This window comes from Eptesicus fuscus, chromosome 21 (genome assembly GCF_027574615.1).
Source record: "Eptesicus fuscus isolate TK198812 chromosome 21, DD_ASM_mEF_20220401, whole genome shotgun sequence".
NCBI classification, from domain to species: Eukaryota; Metazoa; Chordata; class Mammalia; order Chiroptera; family Vespertilionidae; genus Eptesicus; species Eptesicus fuscus.
This window is the reverse complement of record NC_072493.1, coordinates 49,004,122-49,028,313: the sequence shown is the minus strand read 5'-3', so window position 1 is coordinate 49,028,313 and position 24,192 is coordinate 49,004,122. Positions and strand designations below refer to the sequence as shown.

The 24,192-nt window shown below is 52.0% G+C and overlaps 1 protein-coding gene across 2 annotated transcripts; it reads right to left on the bottom strand.

Annotated features, from left to right (window-relative positions):
- Window positions 1-1,342: 1,342 nt before the first annotated feature.
- Window positions 1,343-23,350, bottom strand: ZNF667 (zinc finger protein 667). 2 transcript variants are annotated; one of them, XM_028138107.2, is made up of 7 exons: window positions 23,287-23,350; window positions 19,145-19,278; window positions 17,233-17,493; window positions 16,671-16,762; window positions 14,945-15,071; window positions 13,796-13,879; window positions 1,343-3,037 (listed from the first exon to the last, which is right to left on the bottom strand). In XM_028138107.2, exons 2-7 carry the CDS (start codon window positions 19,155-19,157, stop codon window positions 1,473-1,475), a joined length of 2,142 nt encoding a protein of 713 aa, XP_027993908.2. In that variant the 5' UTR covers window positions 19,158-19,278; window positions 23,287-23,350; the 3' UTR covers window positions 1,343-1,472. The 2 variants fall into 2 exon arrangements, with proteins under 2 accessions (XP_027993908.2, XP_054566382.1); XM_054710407.1 differs by lacking the exon at window positions 1,343-3,037 and adding an exon at window positions 11,955-13,189.
- Window positions 23,351-24,192: the final 842 nt, after the last annotated feature.

Below are 24,192 nucleotides of genomic sequence, written 5' to 3'. Positions count from 1 at the left end.
AGAGAAGCATCCAACTGTGTGTAACCAAATTACAAAAAAAGAACTCTGATTTTGTCTTAGGTTTGCTGCACAAGCTAGGAGACGACAAAGCTATTATGAGGAACAGTTCACAGGAGAGGAGCCTGGTCCAGAAATCCAGGGTTTTCCCGTGTCAGTCTGTCCAAGGTGCCGTAACAAAATACCAGACTGGGAGGCTTCAACAAAAGAAACTCATTCCCCAGCGTCCCGTAGGCCGAGTCCCAGGTCAGGGAGCCGGCATGGTGGACTGCTTCCGGGCTGTAGACACCGGCCTTCTTCCTGTGTCCAGACCTGGCAGAGAGAACGAGAATCTCTCCGGTGCTCTTTCCTTTTGAGGTCCTAATCCTGTCAAGACGGCTCCACTCTCCTGTCCTCGTCTAACCCTCATTACTTCTCAAAGGCCCCATTTCCAAAGGCCATTGCACTGGGGGGTTGGTTGGACTTGCAACATATGAATTTGGGAGGAGAGACATTCAGTCCAGGAGAACCCATTCTCCACCAATTACTTATTGCACACCAGTGTTCTTACATGAAAATACTGATGTTTATCCATATAAATATAGACAAGTTATTTTCAAATAAAATAATTTCTCTCTGCTCTGAAGTTCCTCAATCTTCAGTATGTCATGTTTTTCTTTCCTTCATTAGCCATGAGGCTTGTTAATTGTGTCATTATCCACTCCAGGATTCGCTCTTCTTTATTATCACCCACAAATGTCTGTCAGCTGAAAGTGGTACCCTGGTTTTCTGGGAAGTTCCTTCTTTTATGTGATAGTTCTCATTCTATGGGACAAACTCAAACTCTTCATGTGACGTTAAATCAGGCTCAAAGCCCCATCCAAAAAAAATGGACAGTTCCACTATTTGTTGTATGTGCCCAATAAAATAGCTGCAATTCCACTTTAAAATAACTTTAAAACTACACCGGAGCCCGGCTGGTGTGGCTCATTGGGTGAGGGTCCACCTATGAACCAGGAGGTCAGGGTGCAATTCCCGGTCAGGGGCACAGGCCTGAGTGTGGGCTCCATCCTCAGTGTGGGGCATGCAGGAGGCAGTCGATCCATGATTCTCTTTCATCATTAATGTTTCTATCTCTCTCTCCGTCTCCCTTCCTCTCTGATGTAAAAAATATGTAAAAAAACACACAAAACATATAAAGGAAAACTACATTGGAAATAAAATATCAGTGATTCTTATCAAATGAAGAATTGTCTTTATGAGAAATGACCTACCCAAGCAGCTGAGCTTAATTAAGACCTATGATAAGGTCACTGCCTCAGCTAATTTCAGATTCTTAGGTCAAAGTCATCAAGGACTTTTGCCCTTTGGCTTTCAAAGGGGGAAGCATCATCAAACGGCCCCATTTTTACAAAATGTGTGTTAGAGACAAATGCATTTCCCCCCTGCCTCTGTACCTGCTACTTTGAGACTCAGTCTTTGCTTTAGTAACACCCTTAGGTTTTTCCTTCTGAATGTGTATTCTGATGTCGAACCAGGGATGAGCTCCGACTGTATGCCTTCCCACATTTACTGCACTCGTAGGGTTTCTCTGAGGAGTGACTTCTCTGATGCCGGATGAGGTCCGAGCCACTGCTGAAGGCCTTCCCACACTCAGTACATTCATAGGGCTTCTCTCCTGTATGACTTCGTTCGTGTAGAATAAGGGAAGTGCGCTGACTGAAGGCCTTCCCGCAGGTCTTGCACGTGTACGGCTTCTCTCCAGTGTGAATCCTTTCATGTTGGGCAAGGTGCGCGCTCTGACTGAAGGCCTTGCCACACTGGTCGCATTCATACGGTCTGTCCTCAGTATGAATTCTCTTATGTCGAGTAAGAGATATCCGATGACTGAAAGCTTTCCCGCATTCCTCGCACTGGTACGGTTTTTCCCCTGTATGAATTCTCTGATGTTCAATAAGAAATGACTGGCGGCCGAACACTTTACTACATTTGTTGCATTTGAAAGGCTTCTCTTCAGAATGAATGTTCTGATGTATTTTAAGGTTGGCAGTTTCAGAAAACATCTTCCCACATTCCTTACATTCAAAGAGTTTCTTCTTCCTTGTATGAACTTTCTGATGTTGAATTAGGGATGAATGCCGATTACAGACCTTCTCGCATTTATTGCATCTGTACAGTTTCTTTCCATTATGAGTTTTTAGATGTAGAATAAGGGTTGAAAGCCGCTGGAAGACCTTCTCACACTTATCACATTTGTAGGGTTTCTCTGAAGCATGAATTCTCTGGTGAAGCATGATGGATGAGATCCTATTAAAAGATTTTCCACATTTTCTACATTTATAAGGATTCTCTAAATGGTGGCTGCTCTGCTGACTCGAGGCCTTCTCACCCTCATTAGTTTTCTCTCCAGTATGAACTCTTTTATGTCGAACAAGGACTGATTTCTTATGGAAGCCTCTCCCACATTTACTGCATTCGTGGATTTTCTTTTCATTGTGGATTTTCCTATGACGTGAAAGGGATGGCCTTCGAATGAAGGATTTCCCACGTTTTCTGCACGGGCGGGCATTTTCATCAAGGAGAGTTTTCTGATGTATCCTGAGGGTGGGACATGGGCTCAAGGTCTTCCCACGGTCAGAGGTTCCTTTCCCACCGTGACTTTTCTCATGTAGAAGAAGGGTTGTTCTCTGCGTGAAGCTTTCCCCACATTGATCACATTCATGGCTCTTCCTTCCGTTGTGAATTCTCTGATGAAGGAGGAGGGACGAGACCTGTCTGAAGGCTTTTCTACAATGGCTACATTCATAAGGTTTCTCTTCAGTATGGGAATTCTGATGAAGTTTAAGAGAGAAGCTTTGACTGAAGGTTTTCCCACAGTCATTACATTTTAATGACTTCTTCCCTGGATGCACTTTCTTGGGTTTCTTTAGGGCTGAATTTTTCTTGCAGCCTCTCTTCCCCGTGGGACCTATTCGTGATGCAGAAACTGGTTTCTGACAGATGCTTTGCCCAGGTTTGTTGCAATGATCTGGAGGTAACTTCTTGGTCTCACATTTAGACCCTGAGTGTGAAAGACATCAACAAATTAAACATTTGTTTTCTTATTTTTTTAAAAAATTGTCGTGTAAGAAGCTAAGTTGAATTGACAGAAAATTTCCTAGAATGTAAGTGAAAAATTCATCAAACTTGACCACAATAATAATCCCATTTTTTAAAGTTGAAAATATCTGAAAGCTGTGCATCTAAATCGAAAGTGTGCTTTCTGGGAGATTGGATTGCAGTAATATTTTCCTTCATTTTGATTTTTCCCATTTTCTGAAATGTACATGTCCCTTAAGAATATCAAAATTAATAGTCCTTTAAAATGACTAAAGTAGCTCTTTGAAATGCTAAAGAAGTGAAAAACATTAGAGGAGAAATTTAAAACCACTTGAACACCTTTTCATATTTTCCCAGAATTAATGTTAAGAAAAAATAATACTGTGAAATTTGAATTTCATTAGGCTGATTAAATTGGAGGCAGGATGGGCTTTTAACTAAATACTCATTTTTTTTAAAAAATATATTTTATTGATTTTCCACAGAGAGGAAGAGAGAGGGACAGAGAGCCAGAAACATCGATGAGAGAGAAACATCGATCAGCCGCCTCCTGCACACGCCCCACCGGGGATGTGCCTGCAACCAAGGCACATGCCCCTGACCGGGATCGAACCCGGGACCCTTGAGTCCGCAGGCCGACGCTCTATCCACTGAGCCAAACCGGCCTTGGCTAAATACTCATTTTTGCAAGAGTCACTGGGAACTCTCTTTTGAAGAGAGAAACCATTAACCTCAAGTTCTGTACTTTGTGACAAATACCCTTCAAGAGTGAAAGAGAAATAAAGACTTTCTCAAACAAATGTTGAGAGAATTCATTGCCAGTAAACTTGTGCGATCAGTCTGAGTGGAAGGTGACCCCAGATGTTGAAAATCCTCTCCGGCTGCACCTCAGCAAGGAAACGAAGGCCTCATTAAGAATTGCTGGACCACTCCTTGTCATGCCATTCTTGGTTACATCTGCCTTGCAGGAATAGTTATACTACTACTCTTTGTTCTAGCAGTTCACTGCTCTGGACCCCCACTGAACAGGAACAGGGGGAATAACATACTTCCCTTAGTTATAGCCTGTATGTTCCCACTCTCCCTTGCAACTATATCCATCCTGCCCCTGCTCTAACCAGGACCCAGGATGACATTATTGTCTTTCCTCTTATCAGGGGAGCTAGGGCTACACTGGAGTAAAGCTCTGTGTATGGAAAAGACAGGGCTACTGGAAGGTAAGCTCTGCAACCACTATCAGGGATCCTCAAGCAGTGCATACGTCTGCTGGGCCCACAGAGGGGGAACCAGTTTTGTTGACTGAGCCCGAGCCAGGGAAGCCATCGGACTAGAAACAATCAAGCAACGACAGAAGCATCCAAGGTACCAGTACCCAGACTAAGAACTCGGCCACAGAGGCAATGACGTGGACCCCGATTCTATCAGCTCCTTGGTTCAACCCACCACCTCCTCAACATTACCAACCCTAATGTGGCTAGGGATTGCTGGTTATGTCTTCCCCCAGGACCACTCCTCTTAATGGCTACCCCAGTAAACAAAGCTAAACCAGGGAACTTAGCGGAAGAAATAATAGGACCGGTCATGGCCAATGTGCAGCTAACTAATGTTGCTCCTATTTGGTTCAGCAGTACCCAGGGCCAACAGCCAACAGGTCACCTCCCAGATGATCTATGCAACTCAACTCTGAAGGCTGAAAACACCACCTGTCCCTGGTGCCCCCTGCAGGAACATTCCACATGTGTGGGACCACTGCTTGCCCCTGCCTGCCTGCAAACTGGATGGGAGTGTGCACTCCTGCCTATCTAACCCCAGACATGTCTATCATGCCCAACAACCAATCCATTGAGAGGTCCCTTAAAGCAGTAACTAGATATAAAAGGGCTCTGCAAGTGATTCCCCTTCTAATGAGCACTTGAAGTTGCGGGTGGCGTAAGAGCCAGGGTAGGGAAAACAGCTCACTCTGTCTCCTCTTGTCAAGTTTTTTTTTTTTTTTTTTAAACCTATTTTAGCCGAAACCGGTTTGGCTCAGTGGATAGAGCGTCGGCCTATGGACTCAAGGGTCCCAGGTTCGATTCCGGTCAAGGGCATGTACCTTGGTTCCAGGCACATCCCCGGTAGGGGGTGTGCAAGAGGCAGCTGATGGATGTTTCTCTCTCATCGATGTTTCTAACTCTCTATCCCTCTCTCTTCCTCTCTGTAAAAAATCAATAAAATATATTTTTTAAAAAATAAATAAAAATAAAAAAACCTATTTTATTGATTTTTTACAGAGAGGAAAGGAGAGGGATAGAGAGCCAGAAACATTGATGAGAGAGAAACATCGACCAGCTGCCTCCTGCACAACCCCCACCGGGGATGTGCCCGCAACCAAGGTATATGCCCGTGACCGGAATCGAACCTGGGACCCTTCAGTCCGCAGGCCGACGCTCTATCCACTGAGCCAAACTGGTTTCGGCATCCTCTTATCAAGTTTTAACCCAAGAATTTTCAGAAGACATAGAGTAGCTGAGACCCTAATCGCCTTGCAGGATCAAGTTGATTCCTTAGCCATAGTAGTACTACAGAATAGAAGGGGATTAGACTTACTAATGGCAGAGAAAGGTGGAATCTGCCTCTTCCTAGGACAGTGATGGGCAACCTTTTGAGCTTGGTGTGTCAAACTTCGCCAAAAAAACTGAGCATAACTCGGGTAGTGTGTCACTTTGAGGAAAACACTAACTCCAAGACTCTAGTCGCAAATGTTTCATCCTCGGCATGCAGCCGCGTGTCATCAGAAATGGCTACATGTGTCAGTGTTGACACGCGTGCCATAGGTTCGCCATCACTGTCCTAGGAGAAGAGTGTTGCTTTTACGCCAACCAGTCAGGCATTGTCAGGGATAAGGCTAAGGATCTAACTGAATGAACAACAAACAGAAGACAGGAGCTATCTGAGTCCGGGGCTGCTTAGGGGGTGGGAGGGGGTCTGGAAATGGCTTCTCCCATTGACAGGACCACTGTTAATGCTACTCATAGCTGCAACCTGAGGGCCATGTCTTCTAAATTTCTTAACTCTTTATCTCATCTCGCCTAGATGCCTTTAAACTCCACATGGTCCTACAAACCAGAAGAATTCCCTACAAACCCTTCCGAGGAAGAAACGGGATGCTAACCCCTTGGTCGTCATCCCTTATTAGCAGGAAGCAGCCAGGAGCGGTCGTCGTCCCTGTTCATCTTAACATACCATCATCGTCGTACCACTAAGAAAAGTCTGTGGGACGAGGGGTGGGGGGACGAGAAGGCTAAAGGCGAATTCTTTCTATGACATCTCTTTCCCTCTAAGGGAACTTCCCTCAAGCAGAACAATGCAACCCAGATGGGAAAATAGAACCTATCGCCCCTTTTCCTGCAGTCTGGGCTAGCAAGATTTGTCGCCTGTTTGCTCACATGTTACAGAGGCCACAAATCATAAAACGATACACACCCCCGGAGAGGGCTGTCAGTGCTGGCGCCAGTCAGGCCCTGAGGTGTGATCCCATGACCCCCATCCCTACACACGGAGCTTTTTACAAAGCCCCCGAAAGGTCCGGAAGCCCCAGTCCATATTTGGGCGACAAAGAAGTCAAAAAAGGTATAAAGGAAAGGCTTCCACCGGATGGCTTTGCTCAGATTTTTGAGAACGCCGGCGTAATAAAGCTGTGTAACTCCATTTCTCTAAGCGTTGCTTGTCTTTTCTCCAGTCTTCTATAACACTTGAATACCTTTTAATCTTTTCCCAGAATTAATGTTAAGAAAAAATTAATATTTCCCCAGAATTAATGTTAATGTAAAAATTTGAATTTCATTAGGCTGATTAAATTGGAGACAGGCTGGGCTTTTATCTAAATACTCATTTTAGCAAGAGTCACTGGCAACTCTCGTTTGAAGAGAGAAACCAGTAACCTCAAGTTCTGTACTCTGTGAAAATACAGGCAGTCCTCGGGTTATGTGGGAGATCTGTTCTGACGTAACTCGATTTTCGCCCTAAGTCGGAACCCACCTCCCTAAGCATCTACGTCACTCACATGGAGCACATACACAGCGGTAATGAAGTGAAACAGTAAAAAAACATTTGAAAGAAAGGTAACAATTCCTGACCTTTACTTGTGGTAAATAAATAATAAAAAACATAAAGCACATCCTCCTATACAATAAGAGAAATATGCTAATTATCCATTACGACTTGAGGCATAACGACAGTGTAATGACCAGATCATGGATCTGAAGGAGGGTGGGGCAGGGAACTACAAGTGGGCTGCGAAAAGCTATAGGAGGGGACAGGGCAGCAAGCTATGAGGGGGGCGGGGGGAGCAGGCGGAGAGCTACAGGAGGGCGACAGAGAGCTACTGGCACACAGATTCGCGTGCAGGGCTACTAGTATGTACATACAAGGGTAAATACTGAATTATCAGTATTTATCAGAGATGGTAACATTAAGCACGAAATGACATACGAGTCCGACGTAACCCGAGGACTGCCTGTATCCTTCAAGAGTGAAAGAGAAATAAAGGCTTTCTCAGACAAACAATTGTTGAGAGAATTCGTTGCCAGTAGATCTGCCTTGAAAGAGCTGTTAAAAAGAGGTCCTTCTAAGAAGGAAAATAATGTAGATCAGAAGCTGGGACCTACACAGAGAAAGGAAGAGCACTGAAGAAGGAATAAGTGAAACCAAAAAAACCCTCTTACTTTTCTCCTTTTCTTTTTTCCACTGAGGATGTTTTTATTGCTTTTTAGAGAGAGGAAGGGAGTGAGAAACATTGATGTGAATGTCTTGGATAATTATAATTGGATTTGAATCTCAAGGTTGTTGAAACAGAGATAATAATATCCTATATAATAAAAGGGTAATATGCAAATGGATCCTAAGGGTGGAACGCCCGGAATGACCAGTCGCTATGACGAGCACTGACCACTAGGGAGCAGATGCTCAATGGAGGAGCTGCCCCCTGGTGGTTAGTGCACTCCCACAGGGGCAACTCCGCTCAGCCACAAGCCAGGGTGATGACTGCGAGTGCAGCAGAGGTGGTGGGAGCCTTTCCCGCCTCCTCAGCAGCGCTAAGGATATCCAACTGTGGGCCTAAGCTGGCAGGTGGACATCCCCCGAGGGCTCCCAGAGGGATGTCTGACTGCCAGCTTAGGCCCTATCCCTTGGGGAGCAGGCTTAAGCCAGCAGGTGGACATCCCCCAAGGGGTCCCGGACTGCGAGAGGGCACAAGCCAGGCTGAGGGATCCCCCCCCCCCCACCCACGTGCATGAATTTCCATGCACCAGGCCTCTAGTATTAATTTAAAAAGCCCAGGTAAAGACTGCACCCTTTAATTATGAAGGCTGGCTTCTCCCAGCAGAAAAATGTGGTAATTTAAAAAAAATACATATTTTATTGATTTTGTAGAGAGAGGAAGGGAGAGGGAGAGTTAGAAACATCGATGAGAGAGACACATCGATCAGCTGCCCCCTGCACACTCCCTGCAGGGGATGTGCCTGCAACCAAGGTACATGCCCTTGACCAGAATTGAACCTGGGACCCTTCAGTCCGCAGGCCAACGCTCTATCCACTGAGCCAAACCGGTTTTGGCAGGAATCTATTCTTAAAGCATTAATTAAATTTTTACTGATAGTTAATCTCATAGTAAAAGCTGCTTAACATGTAATAAATCCAGAGCAGTCATATTTCTGTGCAAAAAATTAAAAGTTATAAAGACAGCATTGCAAAATTTCTAAAAGCCTCCTAATAGTTACGTCAAAAAAGGGGGGAATAATTCCCTGTAAGTACATTACATCAAGAAAATTTTTCACTTTAAACATTTTTTTCACTTGTAATGCTGATGGCAAGACACCCATGGAAACACCCTTGTCGTCAAAATAAGCCCAAGGAAAATTGTTTGGGCAAAAATGAAAAGGATCCCAAGTCTAGTTTATAGAAGATTCCTTAATGTAACCTGTGGTTGAGAATATGCTGTGTATTACCAGAAAACTCCTCCAAGCCTGTGTGGATTCTTAAAACAATGGATTTGAGAGAGGAACTGACCAGATTGTTCCAGCCACAGAATAGTAGTGGACCCCAAACAACACGCTGAAGACAAGAGGAGAAACAGTCGAGAAATGGAGATGGTGAAGACGCCTTGCCATACTAGCAGTCAGCAGCCGTGTGTTGCTGCAGGTTGCCCAGGACCAAGGCAAAGAAGGTTGGACGTGCATGCCACCGTTTATCCACCTTCCAGAACTAGAATATCATTGCTGGCATGTACACAGAAAAAACTGTTGGACATTGAAATTGGGACTGAAAGAACTGTTGGCCCAAAAAAAAACCTTACTGCAGACAGATTCCTTTAAGTCCTAGCAGTAATTTAAAAGAACATGAATGTGTCTAATTTTAAAATTTATTAATTAAAAAAGAGTGATATTCCAGCAGGTCATAAATGCAAGAAGTTCATCAAAAGGTTGGTGGACCTTGGGCTGTTGAATCACATGTTATTGCCTGCTGGAAATGGCTAAGGGCATTTCCCCAAACCTGAAAAGGAGGCATAAATGATTGCTTGCTGCCAGACAGTCTAGGGCATTTCAATCTACATGTTATTGCCTCCTACGGGCCAAACACTTAAACAGCTGTAGGCAGTTCCCCCAATCCAACAATGCCTCTGTATATTAAACCTCGGCCTTTGATGTGTATATCTACCTTGCCTTAGGACTGTGGTCGGCAAACTCATTAGTCAACAGAGCCAAATATCAACAGTACGATTGAAATTTCTTTTGAGAGCCATATTTTTTAAACTTAAGCTTCTTCTAACGCCACTTCTTCAAAATAGACTTGCCCAGGCCGTGGTATTTTGTGGAAGAGCCACTCAAGGGGCCAAAGAGCCGCATGGGGCTCGCGAGCCACAGTTTGCCGACCATGGCCTTAGGACAATCCTATCTAATAAAGAGGGAATATGCTAATTGACCCTCACACCATCACAAAGATGGCCACACCCATAACCAATAAGGAGGGAATATGCTAATTGATTGCCCTGTCCTCCAAGTTGGCAGTACCCACAGCCACAAGATGGTGGCGCCAAGTCCCCACTGCTCCCCAGCGGCCCAGGGCCAGCCTCAGATGGTGGTGGCTGCCCAGCCGCCCAGGGCCGACCCGAGAGACAACCAAACGACTGAACAAGTAGGCTGCGTGGGGCAACCAGGTTGGCAGGGGGATTAGTGAGGGACGACCAAACAACTGAACAGATTGTGTGGGGTGACCAGGTCGGTGGAGGGAGGTGCAGTTTTGGGCAATCAGGCCAGTGGGGGTGGGGAGGGCACAGTTGGGGACGATTAGGCTGGCAGGAGGGGCAGAAAGAGGTGACTAGGCTGGCACATGGGGACAGTTATGGGCAACCAGGCTGGCAGGAGGGGGCAGTTAGGGGCAACAATACCGGCAGAGGGGGTAATTGGGGGTGACCACACAGGTAGGCAAGTGATTAGTAGCCAGCGGTCCAGGATTGTGAGAGAGATGTCCCTCAAGGGGTCCTGGATTGTAGGGTGCAGGCTGGGCTGAGGGACCCTCCATCCCCATGCACAAATTTCATGCACCCGGCCTCTAGTTTGTGTTAATAAAGAGCAAGGGGGTCTGAGATTCAAGAGGACTTGGTTTCTTTAGCTAAGTCTCTTCTGGCTCCCCAAAATGCCTTCCAAAATTATGTTTTGTCTTTGGACTCTTAATAATTTACACAGCCTTTCTCCAGATTCCTGAACCCTTCCTAGATACTGGACAAGACCCCTGGCAACCAGGAATGAACACAATTGCCCAGGCTCAGCCAGAAGTGACGATTACAAAGAAGCCATGAGAATGCATATAATTTCCTTTATGTTAAACTTTAGTAAAAACTTCCTGGTATCTCACTGTATAAAATAAATGCAGCCGAAACCGGTTTGGCTCAGTGGCTAGAGCGTCGGCCTGCGGACTGAAAGGTCCCAGGTTCGATTCCCGGTCAAGGGCATGTACCTTGGTTGCAGGCACATCCCCAGTAGGGGGTGTGCAGGAGGCAGCTGGTCGATGTTTCTCTCTCATCGATGTTTCTAGCTCTCTATCCCTCTCCCTTCCTCTCTGTAAGAAGTCAATAAAATATATTTAAAATAAAATAAAATAAAATAAATGCACTGTACCGGGTCTTGGTCACTGTCTCTCCATCAGAAGGACAGTTGTCCCACCTGGCCCCAGCTGTTCCCTTCTATTTCTGTGTCTGCCTCTTTCATTTTCTCAATCCCCAGCCACCACTACTCAGGAACTGGACCGCTCTCTAGCTGCGTTGGATGCGGTAAAAGAATATTTATAATTACGTATGTGTCCTTATTGTCTCATTGCCCCAAACGTTCTCAACCCACAGTTGGTTATATTCACAAATGTGGAACTGATACGGAAGGCCGAATTTGTATATACACAATGGAATATTAAAGCCCTTAAAAAGAAGGAAATTCTGTCACATGCTACAATGGGGATGAACCTCAAGGCCATTAAGCTAAGTAAAAAGAGCCAGTCAGAAAGGTCAAATACTGTGATTCCATTCCTATGAAATAGCCACAGTCGTCCTAATCGCAGAGATGGAGCAGGAGGGTGGCTGCTAGGGGCTGGGGAGGACCAGCAATTAGAGGGCAGAGGTTCAGTGTTGCAAGATACAACATTCTAGAGATCTGCCGCATGACAACGTTAATATACTCAACTGCACATTTAAAAACGGTTAAGGTCGTATATTTAATGTCACTAGTGGCCTGGTGCATGAAATTCGTGCACAGTAAAAGGGAAATTAATTACAGGAAACATCTTAATATTGCTATTTGCCCTTTCTCTATAATTGACGTGTCAGAGAGGAAAGAAAACTAGTAAAATGTATATGAAAATAATGTTTATTAATAAACAACATAAGACATAATATAAAAATAATAAAAACATGATCTGAAAATAACAAAAACATGATCTAAAACCAAAAAATGATAGAAAAATAACCCTGATACAAACAATAACTGATAAATTAAACTTCTTCTAGTATCTCCCTGTATACCACCACATTAAGAGTGAAAACACTTTCAGAATGCTTGACTAATATCCCTTGTGATGAAATATTTACAACTTTAACGTCACACACTCCTTGAACTCAAAAAAGAAAGCAACATATAACTGACCATGTCTGAAAACGTGTTCAGGTAGGAATATTCCCACTTTGTCTAGAGTTTGTCCTGGTGATTTATTAATAGTTATCCCAAACACTGGCATCTCGGGAAACTGTCTTCGAATCAATTTAAATGGGAGGCCAGTGTCTGATGGGGACAAATCAATTCTTGGAATCAGAACAATCTCTCCCTCTACAGATCCTGTTAATACTTCTGATTCGATTATGTTAGGTCACAATCTTGCGATAATACCTCGAGGACCATTACAAAGACCTATTTATTACTAAGATTTCTCCGTAGCATGATGGTTGTACCCACTTTTCAATTTTAATTTGTGACACGGCATTCCTGAAGGAGTGATACTATGAAGAAATTCGATAGGGAAATTTTCCCATTCAGCATCATCTGCTGAATCAATGGAATCATCACTCAAATGTGTGTGAAAATCTCCACTGAGTATACCCGAAATTTCTTCATTTAATTTTTCAATCTGCTCATTTTTTCGAGAAACAATTGCACCTGTAGCTGCATTTTTAATGAGGTACATTGTGCCAATAGTTCCCCTTGAGACGCTCTATGTCGCCGAAGCCGCCTTTTTTCAACTTCCAAGGCACGTTGCTCTTGAGACATTTTCTGTCGATAACGCCGTCTTCTTTCGGCTTCAGATCTACGTTGTGCCAGTAATTTCTCTCCAGTTAAATTCTGTCGCCAAAGCCGCCTTCTTTCAGTGTCAGCGGCTCGTTTCTCTTTAGACATTTTCTGTCGGTAACGCCGGCTTCTTTCAGCTGCAGATCTACGTTGTGCCAATAGTTGCTCTTCAGATAAATTCTGTCGCCAATATCGCCTTCTTTCAGCATTAGAGGTATGTTGCTCTTCAGACATTTTCTGCTGCGTGGACTGCCTCCATGGCGGGCACGCAGCCCCGCGCCCCCGAACACGTCTGTTGTCCCGGCAGCCTCCTGGTGATTGGCAGTTGCGGCGTGAGGACCATTAGCATATTAGCTCTTTATTATATAGGAGGATACTTTTTACAACTAAAAAGCCTCTTAGAAGTGTAAAAAAACCCCACACAACTTGATCAACCAAAGAGGAATCTATTAGACAAGGGAATGAGTCCTTACAAAGTAGACAAAATGAACAGTGTGGATAAGATTTTTAAGTTTTGAAAGGACTGAAGAAAATGCTGCAGCTGGAACATTATTGCTGGAGAGCTGTCATTAAAGAAGTGGGAATACGCTTTCTCTGAGGGAAGTGTGAATGCTGAGGCAGGGAGAGTGATGGGTGCGGACAAGGCTGGGTCTGTGTTATCACCCACAGCACCGGAATCACAGTACCCGCCTCAGCACGGCGGGGGGAGCCTGCACTGGGAAGTGTCTGTACCCAGGAAGGGCCTATAAAATGGTACTCTTCTCCCTGCGGGCGACGGTCCTACTGGAGAGGCCTGAATCCCGCACAGGTCTGGGGCCAGGAGGTGGGGGAGGGGCTCTTGAATGTCAGCCTGCCCCTGGCCCTCCCACTCTGGAGTGTGCCTGCACACACTTCCAGACCCAGGCTCTGTCACTCACCCAGGCCGGGGTGTCTTCCTTCCGTCAAGGGTACTTTCCCTTTCTCCAACAAGGTGATCACATCTGGCTTCCGACCGGACAGTCCTGCACACGGGAAAACACTGGGATTGAGCATGACGTGGGTGCCATGGCCACGCCCTGTGCCAATGGAAAGGGGATCTGCGGGCACAAAAGGAGTGTGGGGGAGGCAGAGGGCCGCTGGCAGTTCTTCCTAACTACAGAGCAAACTGGTTTCCTGAGAAGTTGGAGCAGAAGCTCGAGGCTGGTCAGTAAGCTGCTGCCTATCGGCTCCCGATACCAGCCTTTCTGCTCTGCACCCCACACCCCTCCTTCGCCAGCTGCTCCCGAGTGTGTCTACCAGCAGGGCCTCTGTAGTTTCAGTTTCTTTTTTCCCATCCACTCCCAGAGCTGGCCCCCTCTTGCCCCCTCAGGAGTACAAAGCCAGGCAGTGCATCCCTCCGTCCTGAGAGCCCAGCCGCTCCCGTGCCCTGGGAGGTGGCTGCGTCTGCAGCGCCATCTGTGCCACCCATGCCCACAGTGCCCCTTTAACAGCGCCTGTTACGTGACTTCCTGACATTCATCAATCTCTCTCAACACAGGCGATGTCCTCAAAAGGTTACACACACAGTGACTATCTGACCAGCAATTCCGCTCCTAGCTACATACCCAACAGAAATGAAAATATGCATCCCCCCAAAACTCAGACACAATGTTCACAGCGGCATATTCTAAGAGCTGTAGAGTGGACACAGCACATGTGCCCATCATGGATTCACTCATGTGGCCTGTGCAATGGGATGTTAATGGGCCATACACAGGAACATGCTGTGAGTGTCCTGTCTCCCGCTACAGTGTGGATGAACCTTGAAAACACGGAGCTCCGTGGAAGAAGCAAACACCAAGGACCACGTCTTGTGTGATTCCAGGTCTGTGCACATCCTAGGGCGGGAGAGGGACTAGTGTTTGCTAAGTGGGGGGTTGTGGGCGTGGGTGGGGACACGGAGAGTGAGTGCTGGCGGTCATGTACAGTGTTTGAGCTTTATCTCCATAAAGCTGCTAAAGAGAAAGCAAACCCTAACTGGGGTGGCTTTTGTTTCCCTGACGACGGCCAAATCCCCGTTCCTCAGGGCTGGCGGGGCGGGGGCTCACCGAGAGAGGCCAGGGTCTGGTAGGTCTCCAACATGACGTCCCTGTACAGACCCTTCTGTGCGGGGCTCAGCTTCTCCCACTCCTCCTGGGAGAAATAGATGGCCAGGTCCCCGAACGTCACTGGCGCCTGCAACGGAAAACCCCACATCGGTCATGGGGGGCTCATGCGACCACACACCTGCAGCAGACAGCGGGCTCGTCCCACACACGGAGACACCGGGGCCAGGAACCTACTCAGGACACTGGAGACCGGAGCCCAAAGGGGCAGGAGAATTAACACCACACAACGCAGCGCGGCCCGGTGTTAAAGGCTGTGTGCCCGGCCGGCAGGCTCAGCCGCTGAGTGTTGGCCTATGAACCAGGAGGTCATGGTTTGATCCCAGTCAGGGCACATGCCCAGGATGCGGGCTCGATCCCTAGGAGAGGGCGTGCAGGAGGCAGCCGATTTGTGATTCTCTCTCATCATGGATGTTTCTATCTCTCTCCCTCTCCCTTCCTCTCAGAAGTCAATACAAACATATGAAAAAAACCCACAAAAAACCTTGCACAGAAGGCGTGTCAACTTGGACTTCTGGGCACTGAGTCCAAACTCCTACGGGCACGCACTGGCCTTACTCGGCGCTCACAGTAGCTGTGATGCAGCAACCCGAGAGGATGGCAGCACTGACCGACCAGGGGAGGGGGGAGGGAGGAAGAGGAGGTGACTGAGTGACTCTCTCAGTCCTGCATGGAGGAGCTGGGCAGCCTGCCTCAGCTCAGGGCCATCTCCTCGCTCACTAAAGGGCCCGTGAGTATATCCCCCTCGGAACAAGGGTCTCTGCAGGTGTCATCAAGGTCTTACTAACCAGTGGCGTGAAGCCAGGACGGCCAGGGCTGTCTAGGGGGCCGGATGCTTAGGGAATGCCCCAGCAATGCACACGCAGAGCTCAGGCTCCGAGTGCTGGCTTCTCTCCCGCCGTCACAGGTGAGGAGGGCAGGGAGCTAGGGAGACCCAGGCAGGAGCTGGGTCGGGCCTGCGGGTGCTGGTTTGAAGGTGGAAGAAGGGCCACGTGGAAAGTGGAGAAGGTGAGGCCGCAGCCAGCCAACACCTGGATTTCAGCCGTGTGAGACCCACAGCAGAGGCCAGGCCGTGCCGTGCCGTGCCGTGCCGTGCCCAGCTCCCAGCCAGGAACGGGTGAGAACGCACGCCTGCTGCCAGGTGACACGTGCAGCCACAGGGAACCCACGCACAGCGCAGAGGGTGGAGCTGCTGGTCACGAGAAACTGCCTCGAGAGGCGTCGGCAGAAAGCCAGTGCACTGCCCATCACTCCGGAGCTGAAGCCGGCTCGTCCAGGGCCCGGCCTCACCGCCTCACGGCTTGGCGCCAGTGCATGCAGCCTGAGCAGCTATGGGAGTCTCTTAAAGTCAGAGGTTTTCTCCTTGTAAGATGAGTTGTACAAGTACAGACCAAGCAATGCTGGGAGGTTAGCTCTGGAGCGCACCACCCTGAGAAAGCAGAGGCTGCTGTCTTCCCCCGGGGAGGGCGTTTCTTGGCATCGGCAGGAACCCCAGGTGCTGAAGGAAGGGGAGCGATCGCGTGCCCTCCTCATGCTCCCCGTGGTGATGGCAGGGACCTGGGGAACAGGCCTGGGCCGGGTCTCGGTGAGGCAGGACGGGCCGGGAGGGAACGCACAGGGTCCGGGTCTAAGGGACGAACACCCCGAAGGAAGAGCAGTGGCCGCTTACCCTGGGCTTGGGCTTCAGCCGCAGGGCTGGCATCCTTCCCTCTGCACCGAGCGTCCTCGTCGGGGGAGGGGCCGCGTGCAGGGCAGGCGGGGCTGCAGGAGAAGAGAGGTCAGGGGTCTGGCTGGCTTTTCGGGTGGTCCTGGAGTCTCGAGGGTGAGAGCCAGAGCCCCTCGCCCTGGACACACGCGCGCTCACATGCACACACACGCAGAGCACCAAAGGTCAGCTCGCAGTGTCCGGAGAGGACAGGAGGGGTCACACAGTCCCTCCCCCCCTCCGCCCCGGGGCACCCGCACAGGCCTCGGGCTGGGACGGACCGCGAGGACGAGGTAGAGAGTTGTATTCACTCTGGGGCCACCCCGTTGTGCAGGGCAGTTTTAGCCAGCCCGCCACACGGGCCAGGGCACTGGGGGTGCACGGGACCTCGCCCCGCGGGGAGCACCTGAGTTGGTGCGGACAGACCACGAGCAGCAAACACAGTAAGTCAGCAGGTTGCAGTGTTTGGGGAAAAGCTGTCTTTCTCCACACAGCGAGCTGAGCTTTGTGCTCCCGGCGTTCTCACCTCCGTCCTGTGCGTGCGTGACGTGAGCACGTGTGTATCCAGGGAGAGGGATGTCCTGTAGCATCACCCTATTCTCACTCACTACCGGGACCTGGACCCAGACGCCGGTTGCCAGCAGTAGGAGCCCAGGGGGCCCAAGACCTCTGTCCAACGTGGCCAAGTCGAGGTTCCTAGGACCTTCTCCCCGGGGTCCATCTTTTGGTGCGATGGCTCGCAGGACTCTGGGAAACATGCCTTCCGTGTGGCTGTTTATGACAGAGGCTGTGACAGAAGACACAGGTGAGCAGGGAGGCAGGGCGAGGGCTGGGAGGGCCCCGGGCACAGGAGCCTCTGTCCCTGGGGGGCCTCAGCCTCGGGTGCGGGGAAGTGTTCCCTAACCCAGGAGCTCTCTGAACCCCCGTTTAGGGATCACATGGGTGTGATCGATCACTAACTGCCTCTAGCCCCTCCTCCCTTCTCTGGAGAAGGGGGTGCTGAAATGCCAAGTTTCCAATCGTGGCTGGTCTTTCGGGGGGGGACAGCCCCCACCAGGAGCCACCCAGAGTCTCCTCATTAGAACAGAAGACAGCCCTGACCGGTGTGGCTCAGTGGATAGAGCGTCGGCCTTCGGACTGAAGGGTTCCAGGTTCGATTCCGCTCAAAGGCACATCCCCAGTAGGAGGTGTGCAGGAGGCAGCTGATGGATGTTTCTCTCTCATCAATGTTTCTTTTTTTTTTCTTTTTAAAAAAAATATATTTTATTATTTTTTTTACAGAGAGGAAGGGAGAGGGATAGAGTTAGAAATATTGATGAGAGAGAAACATCCATCAGCTGCCTCCTGCACACCCCCCACTGGGGATGTGCCCGCAACCAAGGTACATGCCCTTGACCAGAATCGAACCTGGGACCCTTCAGTCTGTAGGCCGAGGCTCTATCTACTGAGCCAAACCGGTTTCGGCTCATTGATGTTTCTAACTCTCTCCCTTTCTCTCTGTAAAAAATCAATAAAATATATTTTTAAAAACCCACAAAAACAAAAACAAAAACAAAACAGAAGACGCTCTTACCACTCAGGAATTTACACGCGTGGGGGAGCCCTGTGCTGGGACCCAGGGGCAGATAACCTGTTGGTTTTTCCCCTATGGTTCACATGGAGCATGTCAGACAGCAGGGAGGGCTGGATAAGGAAGCCCGGGTCTGGTGGGTGGCGGGCAGAGGCAGGTGGCAGCAGTAAGTAGAAAGGTTAGGGGAGGCCCAAGCTGGGTTGCCTCCATGAATAGAGCATTGACCTGCAGACTGAAGGGTCCCAGGTTCGATTCTGGTCAAGGGCACATGCCCGGGTTGTGGGTTCGATCTCCAGTGGGAGGCGTGCAGGAGGCAGCCGATCAATGGTTCTCTTGCATCACTGATGTTTCTATCTCCCTCTCCCTCTCCCTCCCTCTATGAAAGCAAGACCACTCTCGGAGTGAGACTGGCACAAAGGTGGAGGGGAGAGTGCAGGGCCCAGACTCGTAGCACATGGGAGGCCCAAGGTCATACAAGGTCATACACAGACTCTACCTGACCCTCACCAAGCGGGGCGGAGTCCCGTGTGGCCCGTCTAACAGGGCAGGGACGGCAGCTGAGAGGTTAAGGTCACGCCCGGCGGCCCTTCTCCAGGGCTGTTAACACATCTCCAGGCTTCCCGCACCTTCCCCGGAGCCGGACCGGCCAGGAGCCCGGGAGCCGGTGGCGGGAGGCGCACTGTGGCGGACCCCCTCCAGCAGCAGGGGAGGCGGAGGGCCTGGCTCCGGGCTGGGGCACCCCCAAAGCAGCTGCCTCAGCAGGGAAGCTCCCGCTGGCGGTCTCTGCTTCGTGCCCTGACAGTGTTTGTCAGGGTAGCTCGGGCCGTGTGAGGTGAGGAGGAGAGAAGGCACGCTTGCCGGTGCTTACCGGGTAGGAACATGGCCCGCTTGCCGGGCGATGCCTCAGGTGGAGGGGGTGGCTCCGGGCAGCGGCGACCGGCTGGGCCTGCGGTTTCTCATTGGCCGCCGTCCACGAGACAGTGTTCCCCGAGGACCTCAGCGCTGGGGAGGAGAGGGCAGCAGCGTGACGCGAGGGGGTTCTGGCGCGAAGCTCGTTTGCTCATCTGCGCGATGGGGAGAAGGAAGCCTCCCTCCGCCGCGGCTGCTGGGCATTGCCCCGAGCGGGCTCCCGGCTCCCGGCCAGTCCTCCCGTCCCTTCCGCACAGGCAGTCCGAGCCCGGCAAGCACCGGAAGGCCAGCCCTCCCCTGACTGCGGCCCAGCGGCCAGTGACACGCAAAGACGCTTCTCTAAAGGCCCTGCCCTTTCTCCTTCCACGGAGAGCCTTCCCGCCTGCGCCTGCGGACGGGGCTGGGCCTGTCCCCTCCGCGGGGACGCGCAGGGTCAGGCCGCCTTTGCCGACCCTGACCCTGAAAGCACCTCCCCCGGGTCCATGTCCTTCGCTGCTAGACGCCGAGCGGAGCCCCTGGGACACGAGACCCTGGGAGCTGCCCGATGACCGGGATGGCTGTGCCCACGCCAGGCCCAGCAGAGCGGAATCTCCGAGGACTGAGCTGGGCCTTTTTATTCCCTACAGCTTCCCAAAGGGGACCTCACGGGGAGCCTCGTCTAGAACGCCTGCTGGGTCTCTGGGCCGCCAGGTGGGCCGGAGGTCGGACCTCCCCGTGTTGAAGCTGGACGTCAGCGCCGGAGGAGAAGACACGGAGCAGCTGGAGGGCGGGCAGTCACGCTGGTGGCCAATCTGGCTTCAGTGACTGGGATGCCCCCGGAAGCCGGGCGCTGACTCTGGGCACAGCACCCACTGCCGTCCCACCATCCCTTCACCTGCTTTACTTTTAAAACCATTTTCTATTGATTTCAGAGAGGAAGGGAGAGGGAGAGAGTTAGAAACATCAATGATGAGAGGGAATCATGGATCGGCTGCCTCCATACGCCCCCCAATGGGGACCGAGCCCACAACCCGGCATGTGCCCCGACCGGGAATCGAACCTCGACCTCCTGGTTCACAGGTGGACGGGCCCTACTTTACTTTTCAAAATACTGCCACCTGGTATAGATTTATTTACTTATTTAAGTATATTTTTACTGATTTCAGAGAGGGAGCGAGATAGAAACATCGATGATGAGAGAGAACCATTGACTGGCTGCCTCCTGCACCCCCACACTGGGGATGGAGCCCACCAGCCGGGCACGTGCCCTGACCGGGAAGTGAACTGTGACCTCCTGGTTCCTAGGTCCACGCTCAGCCACTGAGCCACCTGTTACAGGGTTAACCCGGGTCTCCTTACCAAATGCAAGCTCCACGTGTGAGAACAAATAAGTCACCTCTTCTGTCAAAGAACAGTTTAAACGGCCGCCATCTTAAAACAGCACAGGCCAACCCCTCCCTTTGAATTAGCCAATCGCGAAGGACTGTGTTCCTGAGCTCCAATCAGGAGCAAAGGACAGGTCACTGTGTCAGAGGTGACAAACTCCAGCAGACCACCGTGTGCGCATTGTCCTACCAGGACCCTGACCTGGGGGCTCCCCTTCTTTCTAACACAGGTGAGCAGGAACCTGGCCGGTCTTGTCCGTTGACCTGCACGGACCTGGCCATGGCAGACACATGCCTGCGGAACGAGTGCCTGCCTCTTGGAGCCTCCCGCCCTCCCCACCCCCCCCTCTGGGGACACCTGGCTTTCACCTCCGGGGCAGGGCGTGTGCTGCTGGCTTCTGGTGGGTGGAGGCCAGGGGCAATCTTACAACTCATAGCCCCCATCCCCCCTCGTTATCTGGCCCAAAGTACCCACAGTGAGAACTGGTCTAGCCCAGTGGTCGGCAAACTGCGGCTCGAGAGCCACGTGCAGCTCTTTGGCCCCTTGAGTTTTTAGCAAAGGTCAGCTGAGGAGTACCCTAATTAAGTTAGTAACAATGTACCTACCTACATAGTTTAAGTTTAAAAAATTTGGTTCTGAAAAGAAATTTAAATTGTTGTACTGTTGGTATTTGGCTCTGTTGACTAATGAGTTTGCCGACCACTGGGCTAGCCGCAGAGCTGCCTCCAGCTCATGCTATGGGAACCCCTCCTCCCCCAGGCCCTGCTCAGGTCTCCCCTCCACGAGCTCCCAAGGGACACCTCCACCCAGGCCGCCGCCCTGCTTCTGCCCTCCTGGAACCCAGGCGAGGAAATTCGGAAACTCTCTGGGCGTCCTTCCCGTTAGGTTGTCAATAACAGCCCTCGCTGGTGTGGCCCAGTGGATAGAGCATTGGCCCGCGGACTCAAGGATCCCAGGTTTGATTCTGGTCGGGGGCACATGCCCAGGTTGTGGGCTCCATCCCCAGTGGGGGACTTGCAGGAGGCAGCTGATACATGATTCTCTCATCATGGATATTTTTCTTTTAAAAAAATATATATTTTATTGATTTTTTTAGAGAAGGGCAGAGGGATAGAGAGAAACATCGATGATCAGCTGCCTCCTGCACACCCGCTACTGGGGATGTGCCCACAACCAAGGTACATGCCCTTGACCGGAATCGAACCTGGGACCCTTCAGTCCACAGGCTGACGCTCTACCCACTGAGTCAAACCAGTTAGGGGTCTTCTGCTTTTTTAAAAAAATATTTTTATTGCTTTCAGAGATGGAGGGAGGGAGAGGGAGAGATAGAAACATCCATGATGAGAATCTTTGCTCAGCTGCCTCCTGCACGCCCCCTACTGGGGATCAAGCCCCTAACCTGGGCATGTGCCCAGACCAGGAATGGAACCCGGGACCCTTCTGTCCGCAGGCTGACGCTCTATCCACTGAGCCACACCGGCTGGGACCACCCTCCTTTCAAAGGCGGACAACCAGCGGCAGCTCGGCTACTGGGGCGCCACCCTCCTCAGCTTCAAGGAGGAGCGCCCACCCCCAGCATCACCATGGCACCCTGCCTCCGCGCCTCTGCAGGGCATCACACCGACACCCTGCACCCCCACAAGGCCCAGCAAGCGCTATGCTGGGGGTCTCACCCGTTACCCCGCGTAACCTCCCCGTCCCCCGGGAGGCAAGCCCCGCACGGCCACACGCGGGCTGCCGTCCCCAGGGAAGCAGGAATTTGGGGGGACATAGGCAGGCTTAGGGGTTTTTTAGAATTGGGGTCTACGGAAAAGAGCGGGGCTGCAGACGGGGAGAAGGCACATCTCCCTAAGACCAGGGCGCTGGGAGCAGCCACCAAAGGTCACATTTACAAAACAAAGAGAAGGAAGCCCGGAGGCGATAGGAAAACAATGAGGAAGGGGCGGGGGGGCCCTCACGTGTGCTACCGAGAGGTTCCACGGCGAGCCCAGCCGTTACTATGGTAACCAGTCTGGTGACCAATCAGGGGCCATCCAGGCACCAGACTCTAAGCCGTTGGGAAGAGGAATTCAGGGGGACGCTCCCCCCTCCCACGGGGAGTCCGTCCTTGTTCTTCAATAAACCTCCTCCTCTGCTACACCACCTTCTGTCCGTGGATTCATTCGATTCTGGGGGACAAAGAATCCGGGTTCCAGCCCAAAATTTTTTTTAAAAAAATCGGTACCACCAGGGCCCGTCGCGGCCGCTGGGAATCCTCCCCGCGGGGACCCTCTTCCAGGTCCAGGCGGATCCGCCCCGGGGGGCACCCCGCACACTCGCACCTGCAGAAGCACCGACACCGGTCGCACACCGCCCCCGGCGGCGACAGCAACAGGTCCCGCACCTGCCAGCCTCCCGCGCATCCCCACCCGCAGGGCCCCACGCACGGCCCGCCCCCCCGCCCCCCGGTGCAGGCACCGCTCTCCCGCGTGAGCAGCCCAGACCACCGTGAAGTTACTCGGACCCGGGGCCCGCCCCCGCCCCCCACAGCCGGCCCCGTCACACCCACACGCCCTCTCCTCCCCGCACACCGACGCCATCACACGTTTCACAGTGACGGCCCTTCCCCTCACACGCAGCCTCGGGGTCCCGACCCCAAGCAGCCTCGGGCTCACAGCCTCACACAGCCTGGGGCGCAGGGGCCCCCGCGGCCTTACGACCCCACGGAGCAGCGGCAGCACGGACACCCACACTCACCCTCACCCCCGTCCTCTCGGGTCGCTTCCCTGCGGCGCCCACCTGACTCCAGCGCTAACGCCCCCGCGCTGCCTGCGCCTGCGCATTCACCTCCCGGACCTCAGCCCCGCCCCCTCACGCTCGGGCCCGCCCCCGCGCCGCCTCAGGAGCGCGAGGCCCCGCCCCCTCACGGTTGGGACCGCCCCCGTGCGGCCTCAGGAGCGCGAGGCCCCGCCCCCTCGCGGCCGGGACCGCCCCCAGCGCCTCCTCGCCCCGCCCCTAAACAAAGCCACGCGGCTCCAGCGCCTCCGCTTCCACCACTCCCGGGACATCCCACGGACCACGGCCGGAGGCCCCGCCCCTCTCTTACGTAACCGCGAACGCCAGCACGCACGCCATCAGCGCCGACCAGGGGGCGTCGCCGCCTCCGCGCCAACCCACGTGGCACGCAAGGCCGGCCGCGCGCACCGCCCAGGCCGCGCTCCCCGGAGAAATCACGCACCTGCGCTCCGGCGCTGCGGCCCGCCCTTGGTCCGCTCACCCTGACCCGGCCTCCGCCTCGCCGCCCTTCCCGGCCTCCGCACCTGCGTGTCCCGGTCCGGAATCAGCGGGACTGGGAGCCGCGCTCACCCGCGGAGGCTAACGCGCGCATCCGCGCCTGCGCACTGCGCGAGTACTCCCAGAAGCCTCCGGGGCGCCGCGCGGCTCCGGGCGGCCCCGCCCTGGCGTGAGGTGGGGAGAGCCGGGCGACGCGGGCTGCGATCTCTTCCCCGAGGCGAACTGGCCCGGGAGAGGGGCGGAGAGACGGTCCTCCGCCCGGAGTGGAATCGCACTGGCGCCTTCATCGATCCAGGAGCCTAGAGTCCTTTGCGTGGCGCCGGAACTCCATTTCCCAGGATACCCTGCGGCTCGTTGCCGTGGCGACGC

Excerpts from the sequence above, each read along its gene's own strand:
- ZNF667 (XM_028138107.2), bottom strand. Across the intron at positions 16,763-17,232 it reads CACGCACGCACAGGACGGAG|CCCCGCCTGCCCTGCACGCG; the intron begins GTGAGAACGCCG and ends CTTCTCCTGCAG. Across the intron at positions 13,880-14,944 it reads CCAGACCCTGGCCTCTCTCG|GACTGTCCGGTCGGAAGCCA; the intron begins GTGAGCCCCCGC and ends TCCCGTGTGCAG.